This window comes from Patagioenas fasciata, chromosome 1 (genome assembly GCF_037038585.1).
Source record: "Patagioenas fasciata isolate bPatFas1 chromosome 1, bPatFas1.hap1, whole genome shotgun sequence".
In the NCBI taxonomy this organism is placed as follows: domain Eukaryota; kingdom Metazoa; phylum Chordata; class Aves; order Columbiformes; family Columbidae; genus Patagioenas; species Patagioenas fasciata.
In genome coordinates, this window is record NC_092520.1 from 13,518,056 (window position 1) to 13,533,257 (window position 15,202).

Below are 15,202 nucleotides of genomic sequence, written 5' to 3' on the forward strand. Positions count from 1 at the left end.
TTTACTTTGAGGTGCCAGAGCCCCGGAACAGGCTGTCCAGAGAGGCTGTGGAGTCTCCTTCTCTGGAGACATTCAAACCCACCTGGTGAACCTGCTTTAGCAGGTGGGTTGGACTGGAAGATCTCCAGAGGTCCCTTCCAACCCCAAACATTCAGTGATTCTATAAATGCTCATACCACTTCAGGTGGCTCCCAAGATGTGGGGAAAGCTGTCAGATGGGCTTGCTACTGAGGTACCACCATGTTTGGGAATTCCCTGAGCCTCTCCCAGAGGAGGGACAGAGGAACATAAAGCCCTGAAGCTTTGCTGTTGCAGAGCTTAATAGCAATGTTGGACATGAGACGCTGCCTTAGTTTGATCCTTTATAGGTACAACAAAACCAGGCTCAATTTGACTCACTTTGATTTTGTCATCAAATCTTATTAGATATTAATCTGTGTGATTCATTTTATTAGTTGGTCCATCATCAATTCCTTCTTATTGTGCAGGTGCTTCAAGACTCTGATCATGCCTGCAGCGTTCTCCAAGTACATCAGTCTCAGTGTGTGGCATGTATTTCAGTCCTTCATCTTGGTGTTTCAATACTCAATAAAAAGTGATGTTAAGAATTTAGAGAACCTCTCAGCCAGCTCTTTTAAAATTCTTGAAGACAAATTGTGCTCATACATATTTTAAAAGTCTATGTTTAGTACCAGCTGTTTAATATACTGTTCCTGTTGAAATTTCACCATAATGATGTTCAGTTCCTTCAGACTGGAACCGAAGAAAAAAATATCATATATTTCTGCCTTTTTTGCTTTTTTTTTTTCTTTTTTGCATATGCTATTTCCATTTAGTAATGGATGCAAAGGATTAATTTTTTCCTTAAGTACTTAAGAATAATCTCCTCCTAAATCATTATTAACACTAAGCGTGACTCCACAACCAGAGTCGCTTGTTCCCAATCAATATAAACATAGACACCTCAATTAAGAAGCTCACCTTATCCTGGAGGGCAGTCTCTTCCACAAACTGGCTCCAAGCAGGAGATGTTTGACTATAAAGAATATAACTGTCCTAACAATTGCACTGTCCTAAATTAGCATCTTAATTCAGTACCTGAGCAGGGCACTCCCTGGGACAAGAGATGCTATGAGGAGTCCACCCGGCTTTACCCCTGCGGGGACAATCAGATTCTCCTCCATGTCCCCCTAGGGAGCCCTCTAACTGAATTTAGCTCTGGATGTGAAGAGTTGAAAATCAGTGCTCAGCAGGGAGCCTCATGATTAGCCCCATCTTTGGCTTTGCTAGTGCATTGCGCAGTGCTCACTGCTTTTTGGAGATACTGTAACATCTTTTTACAGGAGTGATAGAGATGGGGACCCCGATTCTTTGCTCTCTGATGCTGGTACTGAAGAGGAGGAATGGCACAGAAATGGGTGGTGTTTGAAAAGACCTGGAAGAGCCATCTGGGGAGAGCTGGTGCCCTCTGTCCAGCTGAACTACAGGGTTGTGGAGTCACTGGGGTAACTCAGCAAGCAGCTGAGCAGCCCCAGGGCCACTATCGCACCGCTCCTGCCAACGTCACGCTCTTGAACGAGCACAAGAGGTTGGGACATGGGCTGTACTTGTTGTGCTAAGGACGAAGCTCTCTCTTTCTCTATATTGCTATTTTTATCCTTTTATTTTTAATTCAAATATTTTCCATTCTGATTTCTTCCAGATGGGAAGAAACGTCTTATCCGGCAGCGCTGCGTTCGGCAGCTGGGCACCCCAGGCTGTGGCGCTTTGCAGAAACGCCTTCACTGCCCAATTCACCTGCTCTGGTCTTCGCGGTTTCCTACAGGAATAAAATGCTTAGCCAAGTGTCTCCAAGCCCCTATGTTATTTTGTTTAACTTTTTGTCTCCTCTTCCCCGACCTGGGCAAAGCTATTCCCAGAAAAACAGAGCAGATTCCCTGCTGTTAATGCCTTAAGCAAGAGTTTCCTAATGGCTCCATCTGGTAGCTTTGCTGAGCTACCAGCACAGCCCTTTCTCCCAGGCTCGCCTGAAAAGCTGCTCTTCTCCCCGGGCTCACTCAGCGGGGACTTGAGATTTGAATGGACAAGTGCTGCCAATCCCACATGTTTCAAACCCAGGAGATGCGACTCCAAATACCACAAGATTGGCAAAAAGTCCATCAGATTAAGAAGAAGAGCTACATAACAATTGTGATCTACTTATTTTGGAGCCTTTCACAGATGTGGCTACAGTCATTTCCATTTTCTCTCTCGGGCTAGAAATGGATTGTTTTTAAGTAAAAGCCAAGAATCTCAGTTAATCATTTGATTCCAGGAATGAGCCTTTAAACAACCCACCAAATCACAGGATTCCCCAGCAAACTGCTGGGGTTGCCAGCACATTTGCTTTATGAGCGCAGGAGGTACGAAGGCAGCAAGCAGGGCTCTCTCTGCCCTGGGGCGCTGCCCTCACCATGGGTGCTTACGCTGGCATCAGTGATGCTTCCGCAAATTTACAGAGGATGATAAACACTCGCATCAGGTAAAAGCAGCAGTTTCCAGACTGCAGCAAGCTTATCACTGCTAGAACTTGTAAACAAAGCAAAAGAGTGCATGGACATTGCCTCAGCAGCCCAGCCTGGGCCTTCCATGTGTACCTGGGCTGTTTGTGCTGGGCAGAAGGATGGCATGTGAGGGAGCTCATTAAAATCACAATAGAAGCTGAAAAAGTTTTTCCAAAAAGGACAGGTAGGAAGGAAAGACTCAGATCTCTGACTGAATCTGAACCAAACATCATCTTTTTTTTTTTTTCCTCAGAATGTTGTAGATATACTAGAATGCAGGAGGATCCTCTTTATACTTAAATGCAAAGATGCTTTGGAGTATAAAGAACATCCTTTGATCCAATCTGCTGCATTTCCCCTCACCTCCTCTCTCTCCCCAGCATCTTTTCCTACTCTGCCTTTGCTCTCAGAGCAGCCTCCAGCTCACCAGCAAGGTGAACAGCATGAAAACCCAAGCGGGCAGTCCTGTGCTCCCAAAACTAGACTATCGACTATCCATGGAGGTGAGGGCACAAGAGCTGCCACAAAGGACTAGTCCTGAAGTGCTGGGCATTTTCTGCTCTGGGCAGTTCTGGCAGAAATCAGGTGATTTCACCCTACTGTTTGACTGATCCGTTGAAATGCCGCTGGTAGAGCAGCACTGAGGACATGCCTGTGGTGTGTTAAACAGACCAAAAGTTCAGTTGGTAGCTCTGGTTGCCCATGACGGTGTCATGCAAGGTACTTAAAAATCAGTATGAGGGTCCTGATGCTGTACATGAGCTGCCATTCAAAGGGAGGGATGGTTCTGGTCTCAGTCTCTGAAGCAAGATGTACCACATACATGAGAGAAACATCTGGATGGAGTGGGGTTGCATAGCCAAGCACACACCTCTGTATCAAGTATGTGGGTGCACAGCTGCCCCAGGTAGTGCTAATGGGAGGGGTACCAGCCCCTCCTTCCCCATGTCTGGGGGATGTAGCATCAGCCTGGATGAGACATCAGCTGGTTCTCCAGATCACACATCAGCACTTCTCAGAGGTGGGGGACAGTAAGGTAAGTAGCACAGGAGAGCAGCAGGCACCACCCAGTGCCTCTGTGGCCATGGCCATGGAGAGCCAGAAAATTAGGCCCTGGTCATCAGTGCATGCATGGGTCTTCTGGATGGACTTCCAGCTGAAAGGAAGGAAGCAGTTTCATGTAGCCCAGGGACACTTACCTGGATATTGGTTTGCTTGTTGCATGTTGACCACGTTCCTTCTTTGGTCTTTATAATCTGGCGGTGGTCGTGTCAAGTGTCTGTTCAGCTGATCTTGTGGAGTTATTTTCTCCTAGAGGATTAGAGTAGAAATATATTAATTTGCTTCTCTTTATGCTTTCCTGACTCTGTTTCTTCTCTCAGTGTGCACAAAGCTGAAGTGCTCCTTCCAGTGAGGGTGGTAAAATACTAGAACAGGTTGTCCAGAGAGATGGTGGATGCCCCATCCCTGGACACATCCCAGGCCAGGCTGAACGGGGTTCTGAGCAACCTGATCTGGGTGAAGATGTCCCTGCTCATGGCAGGGGGTTGGACTGGATGAGCTTTGAAGGTCCCTTCAACCCAAACTGTTCCATGATTCTATGATTCCTTTCACCCTGTCTGGTCCACAGGAGAGGCATCTGTTAACCCGTGCCATCTGCCAATGAAGTCTGTACAGAAGCCTTTCTGCTGATTGTAATGCATTTGAGTCTGGTCTAACTTTCCTTAAACCAGCTGAGTTTCCAGCCTCTGAGAACACTGGCCATGTCTGCAATGCAGTACTGAATGTCTTCTGGTGTCTGAACTGTCTTGCTCACCATGCTTATTGGGCAGAGGGCCCTGATGGTTCCTCATGGCCCTCTCCCTGCCTGTGCAGCTGGGATTGCTTTCAGAGAAAGCGCAGACACAGAGCAAACACCCAGGTTATCCCCCTACCTCTACTCTGCCCTGCTGAGGCTGTTTCTGGAGTACTGCACCCAGTTCTGGGCTCCCCCGTTTAAGAAGGACAAGGAATTACTGGAGGGAGTCCAAGCAGGGGGCTACGAAGACGATTAGGGACCTGGAACACCTTTCTTATGAGAGTGAGAGAGCTGGGTCTGTTCAGCCTGGAGAAGAGAAGCTAAGAGGGGATGTCATTAGTGTTTATAAATATCTCAAGGGTGGATGTCAAGAGGATGGACCAGACTCCTTTCAGTGGTGCCCAACGACAGGATGAGGGGCAATGGGCACAGACTGAAGCACAGGAGGTTCCACCTAAACATGAGGAGAAACTTCTTTACTTTGAAGTGCCAGAGCCCTGGAACAGGCTGCCCAGAGAGGTTGTGGAGCCTCCTTCTCTGGAGACATTAAAATCCTGTCTGGACACACTACTGTGTGATCTGCTCTAGGTGAACCTGCTTTAGCAGGTGGGTTGGACTAGATGATCTCCAGAGGTCCCTTCTGTCCCTAACCATTCTGTGATTCTGTGATGCTGTGTAACCCAAACACACAGCTAGGATGCAGCTGGGAAGCAATGAGGGTCCAGCCCTGCAAGGCCGACACCTGCCCCTTGGCCATGTCAATGGTCATTTCACCCATACAGCCCTCTGAGCGTGCACAGCCGGCATGGGGGATTTCAGCTTGGCAGCCCCATCCACAGCTATGCCCACCCCTTGCTCTCTCCTTCTTCCTACACTGGAGGAACTCGTACAAAAATCAGCAAAACCTTTGCTCTGTCCTCCCTTGTGTCTCATCCTCACCAAAGATGCCAGCAGGACACATGGCCAGCATTTAGCAAGGATGGTGCAAGTCCGGTTGTTTTTCATGCCGCTGACCATTGCCCCATGCTTCCCCATACACGTACATGGTGCTGTCTTTTCTCTTACACTGAGAGCGCAAGCACTGGGGGAAGGGCAGCGGGGAAAGATTGCAGAAAAAGCCAATTAGTAGGGGACATTTTTTAATTTTGGTCCTGCAGGGATGCATCTCTCGTAAAGGGAAGATAGAAATCCAGGTTCTTGAATGGAAATCTAACTACCCCGTGTTCATAAAGCGCAGGCAGTGAGCAGTCGTGCTCACGAGGTGGCTGCTGGGCTGGCGTCACCCTGCACTGCAACACACCTGAGCTTTGTGTTCAGCTGCCAGAATGGCAAACCGGCTCATCAGCGCCAAAGGGTCAGGCCCTGGCTGGTGATGGACATCCAGCAGAATAATTTGGGGATCTTCTGTCTGAAAAGAGCACACAAATTGACCTTCTCGAGAAAAATCTGTCTTTTCTTCTGCCAGGAGCACTTTAAAACACTGGGAGAAGAGCCTTTCTTGTGGTATTTAGGCATTTCCGTAATGCACTCTGGGAGTGAGGGCTCTGATTAAGATTTATAAGGCTCATTTTAACATACCGCTCAACCTGAACCCTTGTGAAGAAGACAAACAAGTTATCTTCCAGGAAATCCCTGCAATGCATGTAAAAACTGTACGCAGGCTATGTGTGTATTTCTATGTACACAATACAAAAATAAATGCAAGCGTATAAAAACAACATTCTGTAGAATGATTTTAATTTCTGTTTTATTTATATTTAAGAGCTATATGAGCAATTAACTTTTTGTACTGCTAAAAATTCTGACAGAAAACTGCAGCACGTAGAGCTGACTTGAAACTTCAGTTTTGTTCTGCATAAATTAAAAAGTCAACAAATGTTTCCCTTATAGGACAAATGAAATCCTTAATTTCAAACTCAAGCTTTCTAATTGTAGTTTTGGAATGGAAATAAATTTGTAAACAAAAAGATATTCTCTATAAAAAACTGAATAATTTTTTGTTTGAAAACATCCCCACAACACCATAAATGATTTTCCACTTCTGTGTCGTTCTTTAATTACTGAATGGCATTCACTAAATGTGTCAGTATTTCTGAGTCTATATCTTTATAGAGAAAAGAAATTCTGGGTTCATGGTGTCAGGCTGGCACGAATGGGTCTGCTCTGTAGGCTGAGAGATGCAGGTTGAGGTAAATCAGCCACAGGCTTGGGGGCTGCTGTCAGTGTCGCCTGGGGGACGCAAAGCAGGTGGTGGTGTCACCTCCATCCTCCCCCAGTATCGTCCTTGCAGCCATCCCTGGTTCCCCTAGGGCACCCATGTTGCTTTCTCCAAGGACATGCCAAACTCAGCTCCTCTTCTGGGACTTCTCCGTGCTTTGGCAAGCAGCACTACCAAGGAACGGTGAATACGGGGATGCAGAGGGCTCGTGTTACTGCTCTGGGCAGCTGGGACTCCCCCTCATTGTGCTGGCCATGGGTGATGGGCCATGAAGCACCTCATCTGACTCAGTTGATGCAGTATCAATGCAATGCCACTTTAGTGGAACTAAACTAGTGGTTTCTAGCACTTATCACTAAGGCTACAAATATCCCTCATGCCTCATAAAATGACCAGAAACTCCCAACTGATCTCTCAGATACCAAGAGAAAGAAGAACTGGCTACAAATATCCAGAAATGGAAAAAGAAAAACAGAGAAAGGAGGAGTTGTGTATGATCCCAGCCAAGCACACAAACTTGTGTTGAACACTGCAATCGATGTACCTGATCCTTGTTTATACACAGGCACTTTATACCATGTTGCCTCGGTTGCAGAGCCTGGAAGTCAACTTCCCTCTGTGGCTGAAGAAGCATAGCAGTGCGCCTTAGCTTTTCTTGCAAAGAAAACCACTGTCAATATTCATATGCCTCAAATTAAGCATGTGCTTAGACTGTTCTCATAAAGAAACCACAGTAGCTCGGATACTTGAGCTGTTTCATATAAACTGAAGAAGGTTTCCAAAGGGCTTAGCAAAGTGCTGAAAAATGTAAGGCACACTCTAGTAGGTCTAGGCATTGCCAAAATGACCTCAAAGTTTTGGGGGCTTTCTTCCTCTGTCTTAGCTTTCTTTTCTATTGTTTCTATAATAATCTTTTTCATGTAAATAAGAAATTAGAAAACTTACAGCTTCTGCCAACATCTGCTGCTGTAGAAGGAGTTGTTTTTGCTCCATCATTTGCCGCTGCAGAGCCTGTTTCTTTTCCATCAGTTGCTGATTCAACATTGATTGTGGGGATGAGTTCATGTAACCACTTCCACTGTTTGGATTTGAGCAAGAACTGGAGCTTGGAGTGGGGCCAGCTCCCTGGCCTACCACAGAATGTTGATCCTGAAACAGAAGAAATGGCTTGTGAAGGACGAAAATAATAACAAGCATCAAGAAGAGGAAATAATCCTTTTTATGCAATTAGCTCAAGTACAGGACACAGCCCACAGACTCTCAGGACAAGTGACCAATACAAAGGCTTTGACAAAACGAGAAGGGGATTGAGTAACTTCATCGCTTATGGAAGACTCTGGAAATGTGCCGGGTGGTTCCAGTGGAAAACCTCAGTGTTGTACCAGGACCTTGGGAAACGCTAACAAAAGCAACAGAGCCGTCCTGGGACTCTTTCAGGGAATTTGCATTGGGCTGTATGGCAGTTTGACCACAAGGGAAAAATCTTGGTGTCTCCTGGTTCCTACCATCTGGCGAGCAGCAGTGAGGAGTTACAGACCCATTGCTAGAAGTGGCATCTATTCTTAGAAAACACAGAAGCGGTAAGTTGTTGCTTCGCAGTGGTGTGTGGTGCCGCTTCATTCGTCCTGTCACCTCCCTGACAAGAGTGATCTCTGAGAAGCTGTTAATTGACTACCATTAGCATCAGGATTAAATAGGCTTTTCCTTGGTAAAATGGATGTGTAACTGGACAGGACTTTGAAGAGCACTTTAGGGTCTCCCTGGGCTTTGTGAGGGATCTAGATCTGCTTCCTCTTCCCCGTGTGCAGCTTCGTGAGGAAAGGATGTCAAAAAGTCATATCAGAAGGCAATGGGAAACTACTTAGGGACTCAAACCATGAGAACGAACATGGGATGACATTCAGCCTGGAGAAGAGAAGGCTGAGAGAGGATCTCATCAAAATTTATAAATGTCTCAAGAGTGGGTATCAAGAGGATGGGACCAGACTCCTTCCAGTGGTGCCCAATGATAGGATGAGGGGCAACAGGCACAGACTGAGGCACAGGAAGTTCCATCTGAATATGAGGAGAAATTTCTTTACCTTGAGGTTTCCAGAGCCCTGGAACAGCTGCCCAGAGAGGCTGTGGAGTCTCCTTCTCTGGAGACATTCAAACCCACCTGGACACATTCCTGTGTGATCTGCTCTGGTGAACCTGCTTTAGCAGGTGGGTTGGACTGGATGATCTCCAGAGGTCCCTTCCAGCCCCACCCACTCTGTGATTCTGCGAATATGCTGCTCGTTTCCCCTTAGCCATGGCTTCCCTGGGCAGCAATGTGTTTCTGTCTACTTGCTCCACCATTGTTTGGCACTTGGGCCTTTACCAAGCATAGGAAATAGCTTTCTCAGTACACACACACAAATACTCAGCCTATGTTGGATTACTTGATAGTCAGACATTCCTTAGCCACCCAGCTACAAAGAAAATAAGGTACACCGGAGAGGTCACAATAGTCATGAGAAACATCAGTTTTCCAATTCCACTTTGTTGCAGTTCACCGTAGGAACCTAACCACATAATTCTTTATAACCTAATATGCAGCAGCCCTTTTGCCTCACAACACAGGAATCCACGGCTGGAGCCCGATGCTCCCTGTTACACAGAGGTTGTCTCAGTAGCGACGTGCAGTGTCAGGGTCTGGTCTACCACCGAGGTAAAGCTCTGCTCCATGGCCAGTGCCTCCCATGGCATTCAGGGAAATACAGACTGACCCACAGTGAAACAATGACGGGCCAGACGTCACCTACCCGTGCCCTGAACACCATGGAGCACTGATGATCATCACTTGGCAAACTCCAGGAAAGCTCATTTCTGCACCTTAGCTTTTGCACCCACTCCTCACTCCCATAACACATACACACGCACTACCAACTAATCCAACCTATCTTTCTACCATCTGGCATGGAAGAAACACGATTGTTAGGAATATTTCTGTTTTAAAATAATTCTCTGGCTTTTAGATGGGGCCACATGAGCGCGTAGCTAGCTAGCTAAAGTATTTGATGACTGTTACTGAAATAAAAACCATTACTTTCTTCTGAAGCCACCTGCAGCCCCCAAGGCAGTGTTACAAACCCACCCTTCAAAATTTATTGGGCTCTTACACAATTATATCCCGCACACTTTCTTTCAGTTCCAGAAGGAATCCAGGATTGCTCGGCACTGCTACATTTTTCAGCCCTTATGTTAGCTGCAAGATAGAAAATACCTCCTCTCAACAGGCCTGCTTGCCAAGTTGTTGCACGAACTTTTTTTTGTCTTTCTTAAAATATTTTGAAAAGAAAAATATGTTACAATGAATTGGCTTTGACTTCTATATTCAAATGACAACTCTAGCTTGAACCCAGCCGCATGTTATATCCATGAATAGAATTCATGTGTTTTGGTTTTGCACAGATAATGCAGGATCCCCCGAATGTGTTTTCATAGTCCTGCATTAAAACAAACAAACAAACAAACAAACAATAAAACCTAACTTTTTCTCTCCCTTGTCCCCTGCCAGTTCATGTAAGCTGTGGGAAAGGATTTTATTTGAAGATAAACTATGTAGTGTCCATTCACGATAACTATCAAAGAAAGCTCTTCCGTAATAGCAACTGGCACAAAACACCAGCTGCTTGGCAAACAGGCCCTGAGAAAACAGTATAAATAATCAACTTGGAGCCAGTTCGGGGTTTCTTTTATGTTTGGTCCTTTCTTTGCTGTTCATGAAACATAAGTATGAGCCTATGAATCTACGATGTGTTACCTCTCCTGCCTGCTGATCTTCCAGTGGCAGCAATGTGATGGGAGACAGAACAGTTTCCTAATAAATCAGAGGATTAGCTGCGCAGTGGTTCGACCCTTTGTGAACCAATGCTCTTGAGCTTTACTCACACCCTGTGCTTCATCCCTGTGGACCAGTAGCAGAACGGCTGTGCCACCGCAGGGACCCAGGGCTCTGCCCCTGCCCTCAGACAAAGCATGCTCTGCCACATCCCTGCCCAGGAGGGGCAGATTTGGGCTGGAACTACCCTGCTTTCACTGAACTGTTTCATCCTGCTCTAAGCCTGGCTTTACTACCACAGCTTTACTGAGACTCCACACATCTAAAGCTGCCGGTGGCCTTTTGAACTTCATTCCTGGGCCCCATGGGCTCACCAGCACAGTGACACCACGTTGTTTCCCTTCACAGGGAAGGTAACCTTCTTTCCATTTTGCTGCCACGGAGGTGACACAGAATCAACCACAGAATGTTAGCGATTGGAAGGGACCTCGAAAGATCATCCAGTCCAATGCTCCCCGCCGGAGCAGGGACACTCAGATGAGGCTACACGGGAATGGTTCCAACCAGGAGCACATCCGTGCAGCCAGCTGGGTGTCAGGGACAGGCTGGAAGCGTCATACCTCCAACAGGTCCAAGTGTGTGTCTGAGTTTGCCCCCAACTCCTGCTCCACTTGCTGGCACCGCTCATGCATGCTGCGTCTCTCCAGCCCTGCAGACGAGCTGCAACCCTTGCAGAGCCGCACCTGGTGCCCACTGGGGCAGAGGCAGAAGCCAAGGGCCTGCTCGAGCTCACTGAGCACCACGAACCCCCACCTGCGCTGCTGGTGCCGAAACTCCAGCACAGCGACGCTCAGATACAAAGCAGGTGCACTGCACCCTGTTCTCTGATGTACATTGAGATATAAAACCTACAAGAAGCAGAAAGACAGGTAGAGGCCGTGAAAGCTCCTCAGAGCTGGTAGCACAACTGGGCTTCTGTTCATAAGCATCACAAAGAACGTTATGCCCAAATGTTTAAATTAGCAACAAATCAAAGCATTTAAGACTGAGTTTGCCTTTCACTGTCCCTGCTGCAGCTAACTTGTGTTCATACAAATGAAGGGAGGTTTTGACTTCTAACGCACATATGGACTTTTCCCTTCCCTTCCCTTCCCTTCCCTTCCCTTCCCTTCCCTTCCCTTCCCTTCCCTTCCCTTCCCTTCCCTTCCCTTCCCTTCCCTTCCCTTCCCTTCCCTTCCCTTCCCTTCCCTTCCCTTCCCTTCCCTTCCCTTCCCTTCCCTTCCCTTCCCTTCCCTTCCCTTCCCTTCCCTTCCCTTCCTTTTTCCATAGACATGAGGAAGAAATTTTTTACTCTGAGGGTGGTGAAACCCTGGTCCAGGTTCCCAGAGAGGTGGTGGATGCCCCATCCCTGGAGACATTCAAGGCCAGGCTGGATGGGGCTCTGAGCAACCTGATCTGGGTGAAGATGTCCCTGCTCATGGCAGGGGGTTGGACTAGATGTGCTTTCAAGGTCTCTTCCAACCCAAACTGTTCTATGATCCCACAACACTGCAGGCTCCTTCCACATGGCTCTGAAGAGGCTCCTTCAACATGGCTCTGAAGAGGCTCCTTCATGGAGCTCAAAGAGGTGGCTGAAGGGCTCCACAGAAATGCAAGACATTACCGTGTTTACCAGGGAAAGAAGGGGATTTTCCTGATTGCTTCTTTTATATTAGGCAGTAACAGCAATGTGTGGCTGGAGAGAGGGATTTCTGCAAAGCAGAGAGCTGGCAGGGCCCTGTGCTGCCGGCACAAAGTGCACCTTTTCCCCTTCTCTCCTCTCCCTTTCTCTCCAAAGCTTGCCAGGAGCACATGAAAGCCTTTTGCAAGCTTACATTTCTGTGTTGCTAGTTCAGAAGTGGTTTAGGGACACTTGGTTGGAAAAGGATGTGCAAATCATTTGCCTCTTTCTCCTCAAAATGCCTTGAATTGATGAATAATTTTGGTGGGACAGAAGGGAAACAATGGTCAATTTGTTACTAAACCACAGCTCCTGCAGAGGCTGTTCACTTCCCAGCCAGGAGCACTGGCATCAGTGTCACAGGACGGGCTTCTGCTTGTTGCAGATTTTCCCTCGAAAGGAGAGGGTGAATTTTTCCACTCTTCTATTCCTCTGTGTGGCAGCTCATCCTGTACCTGGTGTCAGGTTGGAAGTGACAGAGCTGACTTTTGTTTTCCTTTTGCATTAGTTCTGGCTTAAAGAAACAAATAATTAAAAGAAAAAAGGAAAACATTTCAGATCCATTCAGAGAAGCCTGCTCAGCAGTGGATGCCTTCCTTACCAAAAGCTGCTTCCAGGGGAAGAGTTGTGCAAAGTTCTCTTTGCCTGCTGACCCAACCGATGCATGATGTTGCCACTCATAAGCAGTTTGATTCAGTTGTGTTAATTAGCATCACTGGCTACTTAGAGTGAGGATGGTGGAGATCAAGGCACCTCTGTGGATTTCTTCAGGGATCAGCAGCTGTCCTGACCCTATGAGCTTCTCAAGAACATTTGGCTGTGAACCACCGTGGACACAGCACTTGGAGCAGGAGGAAGAGGACTGGGAGGAAGAGAAGGACTCCAAGGAATGGCTCTATTTAGTCCTACAGCACTGTTTCAGGATGGTGCAAGGCTGGTGGCAAAGCCCAGACACCCCAGGAAGCCCCTGGTATGAACCTCCACTACCTCAGCCGACATGTTCTTTCCCTTATAACAGCCAGAAATCGAGGTTCTCCAGCAGCCCCCAGGGCCAAGCATGGGGCACTACCAGTCTTAGAAGAGCTCATCTTGCTCATGTAACTTTGGGAAGCCAAGCACAAGGTGTTCTGTTAAACAGATGGTCTCGGCACCCACCAGCCCCCTTCTGGGCCGCCTCTACTACATCTACTGCGAGCAGAAACAACCTCTTTTCTGCAAAATGCTGGGGTTTCCACTGACATCTGAACTCCCAGCACTGCCTGCTTGTGTCCTTGCCTCAGACAAGAAAACAAAACTACAGCAGGACCACGGCAGAGTGCCTGTCGAGTAAGAACTCTCTCAGCTATAGTGAAAAAGCTGAAGAGTTTTCTTATTTTTAGGAACAACTCCTACTCCCGACTGAAGCGCAGAGCACTGCTTTCTGTGCCAGTGCATGCTGTCAGAGGCCCAAGTACTTCCTGAGGTTACACTCATCTGCAACAGTTGAGGATCTGATCTACGTATCAGGGTTGGAAATAACCCAGACTGGGCATAAACACAGCCAGCCTGGTTCTCTGTTGCCTAATTGCTTGTTTAGCCCAGTGAGGGTGGAAAACGGCATCCTCCTGAGCATTGCGATCTCACTGAATGTTTTTTCTTATCTGGAACATACTGCATAGAAGTGGGTCTCCTCTAAGTTGAAGTGTCTAAACAAAACCTTAGATCAGATCCTCTCCGAACTGCCTGCTGGAGCTCTCCCTTCACTATACAGAGGGACAGGGCTGTGTAATCAGGCTCTAGATGCCTAATTTAGACAACTGAGGTAGGAGCCCAGATTAGATGATGGGAACATTCTTCCTCCTTTTAGATGCTTCTAGTCACACTTGAGTAAGACGCCTGTAAGAGTGAGTGTGAACACCTTGATCTGCCGAGCACTAGTGGATCACTTCCTAAGGGTGTTGTATAGACTGACCTAAAAACCTCTCAAGTTAATCATACAGAAGATACTGTTATAGGTTGAATTTCTTCTAATACCCTGCCAGAGACTAGTTTTATGCCTTCCAGCAAGACTGCTTTAATATGTATAAACAGCATTTGAAAAACCTGAATATTGCAAGGTCCCAAGACCTGGTTTTGCTGTGTCTGATATCCAGAGATACAGCTGGGTGAAGAGTGCAAAAACATTTCCCTTCAGTCATTGTGAGGAGTGTTTGTAAGAAGCTGGCTCAGCCACACGAGACCATCTTCTGTGTTTTTCTCCTGTGAACATCCGAGCTCTTAGGACACAAAATTTCAGAGCCAACCATGTTTCCAAGGCACATACACAAGGAATCACAGACACTAGCATTTGCAATTTCACAAGCCCAGGCTGTCTGCCAGAAATACTTACGCCTTCATCCAACCAGGGAAAAGAAGCAAATGCTGGGTCACTCCTGCAACAAACTGAGCAATTGAGCTCAAAAGGGAAATGTAGATGAATCCCTTCAGATACTACAAAGCTGGAAACAATCATGACAGTAGGGAGCACACACCTGATTTCTGCAGCTTCACAGGTGGGTCGCCCATTGGAGTGATAGGTTTGGATATCAAGCGATACAGCAGATACTTAACATGCGGAGGGATAAGTATCTCAGCATATCCAACAGCTGCAGCCCTCACTAGGAGAGCCAAGAAGGCCAGGCTTTTGAAAAGGCCGTTTTTTTGGACACACTGAAATTTAGGTGGACCCCAGAACTATTTTCAGAAATAGATAATTCTCCTAATTCTAGATAATTCCAGTGTTCCAGAAGTTTATACATAAAAATAGTAAAAAGGCACACTGTGCGCTATCTTCTAGGTAAAAACGGGTGATCAAGTATCTCAAAGGAGCCAATCCCCAGTATTGGTGAGAAACCACAAGCAAGAGACTTTGACAGATAGTCAGTTATTTGTGCAGTTCTTAATAGAAACCTTTTATAGCACTTTGCCTTTACAGACCCAACAAGGAAGCTCCTCACTCCTGAGTTCCTTGTGAACTGATTTTCAGCCACTAGTGATTTATTTACTGTAGCCTTGCCATAATCCCTTGCTGGAAAGCTGCACAGCTCTATAGCCACTAGCAGGCACTCGTTCAACACCGTTCCCACCCCACCTCCTCAAA

General features: G+C 46.9%; 1 protein-coding gene across 1 annotated transcript in view; it reads right to left on the reverse strand.

The window, feature by feature from the left end:
• MAML2 (mastermind like transcriptional coactivator 2) overlaps nucleotides 1-15,202 on the reverse strand; it is a 219,010-nt gene that overhangs the window by 6,105 nt on the left and 197,703 nt on the right. Inside the window, exons 3-4 of the mRNA XM_065832218.2 lie at nucleotides 7,505-7,708; nucleotides 3,743-3,854 (exon numbers count right to left, since the gene is read on the reverse strand). Of these exons, the coding sequence (XP_065688290.2) occupies nucleotides 3,743-3,854; nucleotides 7,505-7,708 (316 nt within the window). The remainder of the gene's footprint in view (nucleotides 1-3,742; nucleotides 3,855-7,504; nucleotides 7,709-15,202) is intronic.